Source organism: Physeter macrocephalus, chromosome 19 (genome assembly GCF_002837175.3).
Source record: "Physeter macrocephalus isolate SW-GA chromosome 19, ASM283717v5, whole genome shotgun sequence".
Classification (NCBI taxonomy): domain Eukaryota; kingdom Metazoa; phylum Chordata; class Mammalia; order Artiodactyla; family Physeteridae; genus Physeter; species Physeter macrocephalus.
The window spans coordinates 75299062-75304701 of record NC_041232.1 but is presented as its reverse complement, the minus strand read 5'-3'; the positions used below and the strand labels follow the sequence as shown (position 1 = coordinate 75304701).

The 5640-nt window shown below is 39.6% G+C and overlaps 1 protein-coding gene across 1 annotated transcript in view; it reads right to left on the bottom strand.

The window, feature by feature from the left end:
* PHLPP1 (PH domain and leucine rich repeat protein phosphatase 1) overlaps positions 1 to 5640 on the bottom strand; it is a 221102-nt gene that overhangs the window by 77749 nt on the left and 137713 nt on the right. The window contains exon 4 of the mRNA XM_007116467.4: positions 1899 to 2065. Within this exon, the coding sequence (XP_007116529.2) occupies positions 1899 to 2065 (167 nt within the window). The remainder of the gene's footprint in view (positions 1 to 1898; positions 2066 to 5640) is intronic.

Genomic DNA, 5640 nt, shown 5'->3' with positions numbered 1-5640 from the left:
GAAGTAAGTCAGAAAGAGAAAAACAAGTATCGTATATTAACGCATATATGTGGAACCTAGAAAAATGGTACAGATGAACCGGTTTGCAGGGCAGAAATAGAGACACAGATGTAGAGAACAAACATATGGACACCATGGGGGGAAAGCGGTGGGGGGGTGGGGGATGGTGGGATGAACTTGGAGATTGGGATTGACATGTATACAGTGATGCGTATAAAATGGATGACTAATAAGAACCTGCTGTATAAAAAAATAAATAAAATAAAATTTAAAAAAAATTGCATAATGCCAATTTTACTTAAAAATGTCCTTGATGATGCAAGAAAGTTATTTGTATTACATCTCAACCGCTGAATACATATCTTTTTTATTTTCTGGGTGATAAAATGGGAAGTACACATAAAGCACTTCTGCTGTATATAAAGTATGATGGTTATTCCAAGGAAAACCCTTGTATGATTATTTGAGTTGTGAGCCAAACTAGTCACAATGTTCATGGAATACCACTTTTACTTGAAAGAACAACTGACAAACTCAGTATTCAGACTTGGGTACTTGGCAGACGTTTTCTCTACAATGAAGTAAGAAGGTCACTTCAGGAAAAACAACTGACAGTATTTGTTGCCAAGGGTAGCCTTCAAGCTTTCAACTGAAATTTAAATTTTGGAAAACTTGTTTCCACACTGAGCCTGACAAGTTCGCAATACTTAAAGATTTTTCTGATGGGATCAGTGGTGATATTAACAACTGTAATTTCTTGAAACTGCATAATGAAATACATTAACATCTGGAATCTCATTATTATCCAACAAACCAGTATTTTCCAAATGACCAATACTTAATGCAATAAAAGGATGTATGGGCAAAGATCCATTCAAAGTTCGAGAACGATCAATGGATCCTAATGTAAAAGAATTTTAAAAGTCCACTGATAGGATTTTACATTCCACACTGAAACCAACATTTAAGAAATTACCACTTGTCAAGTTTTGGTATAGTATCAGAGAAGAATATTCACAATCATCTGAAAAGAAAATTAAAATACTCTTCCTTTATTCTACAATGTCTGTACAATCTTTATATAAATACTTATTGGATTATTCTTTCTGGATGTTAAAAAAACCATAAACACATAATCGTAATGGTTAATTTCCATAGTTTAATCTCTGATCATTATCGATCATTTAAGAACAAATAAACTATCCATTATTTATTTAAAAGTTATATCCTTCTGTAGTTATAGTCTCACATATTTGCAACAAATATATATCAGAGGTTTCATTTACCACAGAATCAAGATTGATCATTGCTCCAAAAAAGAAAACGAAATGAATATGGTAAATTCTTAAATCTGTTTCAGATAAATGCAAATAAAGTCCCTTCCCTCTAACTAGAGGAGCAGACCCTTTTCATTTAACATGCCACTCTTGAAACCTATACAGTAATCACCCAGATGATGTGGTATTAATGGATTTAAACTTTCATTCTTAAATTTCTAAGGAAATATCTTTTCATGAAAAAAACTGACCTTTTGTAAATTTTGAAATAATTAATCTGACCAAACCCCTATAGTTCAGAAGTAACACAGCAAATATCAACTTTTCACAGACCCATCTGTAGACAGGTTAAGAAATACAAGTGATTTAAAGAGAAGTCTTCTTCTTATACAAATCTATCCAGTTAATGACTATCATAAATCATTCATTTCAAAGGCGAGAGACCTTGAAAAAAATTTCAGAATGAGAACTGAAAATGCCTTCACTACTAAAGTCCTAGTACTCTGCCCTCTGAAAGAGAAAGGTTACTAACTGTAGCTTTTTAGTCAGAATATTCAAGAAACAACCAGAAGCTGACACCCCCTCCCCTTCCTAATTATCCACCCATTTCTGCATGCTCACCTTTGCAGTTCATTGAGCCCCCTTGCAGTTGGTAGACTGGGACTCTGCCTTAGGAAGTTTTGTTTTAAATTGAGATGAGTGAGGTCTTGGCTGTAGAAGAGGTTGGCAGGCAGATGCTCCAGGCTACAACATGAGAGGTCCACTGAGCTAATACGCTGTGATGCAACCTAGAAAGAGATAAAAACACAACTCAATTTTCATACCATCCTTTATCCTATAACTGTTTTCCACGGACAGAAACAAGATAACCCCATTTGGGAACACAGACCCGCTATGCAATTAGCACCATTATTCAAATATAAACCAATAAACCAAGAGTATTAACTTAGATAGAACTGAGCAAAGTATTACAAAGGCAGGAAACAGTGTCCCTCTGTGGAAGGTACTTACAGTAACCTAGTATAGGAGACAGGTTACAAAGAGCACAGATTATCCTATCAAGTTTAGTGACATCAGTAATCTCCTCCAACTGTACGGGTTATGTTCCTGAAAACATTCATGGTAAGAGAATTCAGAGCTAAATAATACAAGACTTTAGAGTAAATACAGGGATGGGAGATAGACACTAAGATCTACACAGAACCTACGAAAGCCTTTGTATATACTGATTTTAAAAAGCACAAAGAAATGCAGGATCGGTGGCCTTGTACGTATCTTTAATAATAGTGGTAGCACATAATCAGATTCCACTGCTTGCCTGCTGTGAACTTCTCGCGTTCCCTCTCCCACAGTTTCCATTTTGCTTCACATAGGTATTCTAAGTGAAATTTGTTTAATGTCTAAATATTTATCCACATATTCAAAGTTTTCCCGGTTAAATGGCTCCTATGATAGCCAGAGTCCCAGGGCTACAGGGCATGCTGGAAGCGGACAAAGCGTTGGGCAGCGTGTATTCTCTCTCCCACATTCCAGGGACTGTGGCACCAGTTTATGCCATGGCACGTGGCTTCAGGCCCACGTACACACACCTTGGCTCCTTCTTCCCTCACAGGGGCTGTGGGGTTATTGTTCTAAGATCTGGGTCAATTCCTCCCCGTGCTCTTTATCTTTACCAAAGCTTTAGGGCAAAAACTCCTTCCTTATTTGTGATCTGTTCGATGTCTTTTTCTATTACCAAACCCCAGCTGACCAGCTTTTTTTTTTTTTAAAACATCTTTATTGGAGTATAATTGCTTTACAATGGTGTGTTAGTTTCTGCTTTACAACAAAGTAAATCAGTTATACATATACATATGTTCCCATATCTCTTCCCTCTTGCGTCTCCCTCCCTCCCACCCTCCCTATCCCACCCGTCTAGGTGGTCATGGAGCCCGAGCTGATCTCCCTGTGCTATGCGGCTGCTTCCCACTAGCTAGCTATTTTACATTTCAGACCCCAGCTTTACTCTTTCATGATTATAAAAGGCAGCAGAACATGGTCCTTAGGAGTGTGGCTCTGGTGTCAGTGTGTGGATTCGCATCCTGGCTCTACCACTCAGGAGCTGAGAGGACTTGAGTGCATCACTGAGCTCTCCAAGCTTCCGTTTTCTCACCTGTATAACAGGCATAAAGATGACACCTCCATCTACATGCCTGGTCAGAAAAAGCACTCAATAGTTTGTGACTGCTATGACCATTTATGATTGCTACGACTACTTCCAAATACATCTTATAACCCATTGGAATCCACATTCTCCTGATGCTAAAAAAGGTATTCAGAAGTAACTTTGCATAAAACACATTCTGCTGATGGCATGTCTGAGGTTAGAAAGAAATTGCTGTGCACACATGAAAGCTGAGGGGACAGTGGGATAGAAAAGGCCTGGCAGGGCTCAACTCAAAAGATTTTACAAAGGAAGTCTGAGTTTGCATTTTAGCAATTTCATCCTTCCTTGAATTTTCACTATTAAATAAGAGAAAGAAACTCCAAAACAGGCCAAGTTACCCACACAAACCAAATGATGTGAAAAAAAAGCCAGAATTTAATGGGCAGAAAGGTAGGTGCAAACATGTCACAGCCATACAAGATTCCCTGGCAGGAACCCATTCACGGGAAGTGAGGTTGAAAGTTATACTCGGTGGAATCATTCAGGCAAAAATATGTGGTGAGGAGGGAATGGTGTGTCAGACCTTCCATTTCCTGAGGTACAGGAGTAAAACAAGACAGACACAGTCTGCCCTAAAGGAGTGCACCTCAAGGAGAGGTGAATTAATATACTACTTGACAATATACTAAGTGCAAGGGCACAGAGCACAATCTAAGGAGTCAGGGAAGGCTTCCCAGAGGACCTGACGTCCAAGCTCAAGGTTGAAACTCAAGTGGCAATCTGTGTTTCTGTCGGCCCCAAATCCTTTTCCACTTCTTTCTATAACAATCCTTCAAATGCATGTGATTCTGACGAGAGCGGCAGGGTAGGCCGACCCTATGGCTACAGCAGCAGGCATGTATTCCCAGCTCGAGCAATCAGAGCCCCCCAGTGCTGAACCCACAAATTGATCCAACGGGTACTGGCATGTGACCCAGGCTAGTAGAATCAAAGGCCTTCTCTGGGATATACATTCTAAAGCCAGGAGAGAGAGAGAGAACCTGCCACTTAGAGCTGCAATTAAAATGACTGAACTAGATTTGTATGTATTCAACCCGGATTGATTTAAAAAAAAAAGCAAGCTGCAGAATGTTACATACACTGTAATGCCATGTATGAAAAACATTTTTAAGATAAACACACACAACAACTCTGTATATTATGTATGAATAGTTATATGTGCAGTGAAGCTACACACTATGCATTGGGCATATGCCAAATCAATGACAGTGACGGCCTCTAGATGAGCAGGGAGGGAAATGGAAACAGGAATGGGAGCATAGGGGATTTGGGATTTAGCTGTGATGAGATTTACTTATAATAAGAATGGAAGAAAAAGAAAAGAATGGAAGATATGGAGGAACTATGTCAGTATGTTAACAACTGGGGAGGCCAAGACCGACCGGTACGTGGAAATTGTAATGTTATCCTTTGTGCTCTTCTGTGTGTGTGTGTGTTTAATTGGAAAAAAATAATGTAATCTCAATGGAAATTTCAGTAAAAAGGGGAGAAATGGATGACAGCCATCTCCTGGCTTTCCTCACATCCTAGTGTTCTACTACGTGGTGCATCAGAGACGATTCTTACCCCTGTAACTCAAGGATCCCAACCCTTGTAGTGGGCTGAATGGCGGCCCCCCAAAAGGTATGTTCACGTACTAATCCCCAGAATCTGTGAATATTAGTTTACATGGCAAAAGAGTGAATATTATCTTACAGGACAAAAGATGTGATTAAGGATCTTGAGAGGAGGTGCTTATCCTGGATTATCTGGAAGGGCCCTAAACACAATTACATGCATCTTCGTAAGACAGACAGAGGGAATTCTGAGAGAGAAGAGAAGGCAGTGTGACCACGGAGGCAGAGACTGATGTGGGCCACGAGCTAAAAAATGCTTAGAGCTACCAGAAGTTGGACGAGGCAAGGAATAGATTCTTCCCTAGAGCCTTCAAAAGGAGCACAGTCCTGCTGACACCTTGATGTTGAACTTCTGGCCTCCAGAACTGCTAGAGAATACATTCTGTTGTCTTAAGCCATCAATGTTTTGGTAATTTTTAACAACAGCCATAGGAAACTAGTACACCCCTCTTTTTTTTTTTTTTTTTTTTTTTTTTTTTTTGCGTTACGCGGGCCTCTCACTGTTGTGGCCTCTCCCGTTGTGGAGCACAGGCTCCAGACA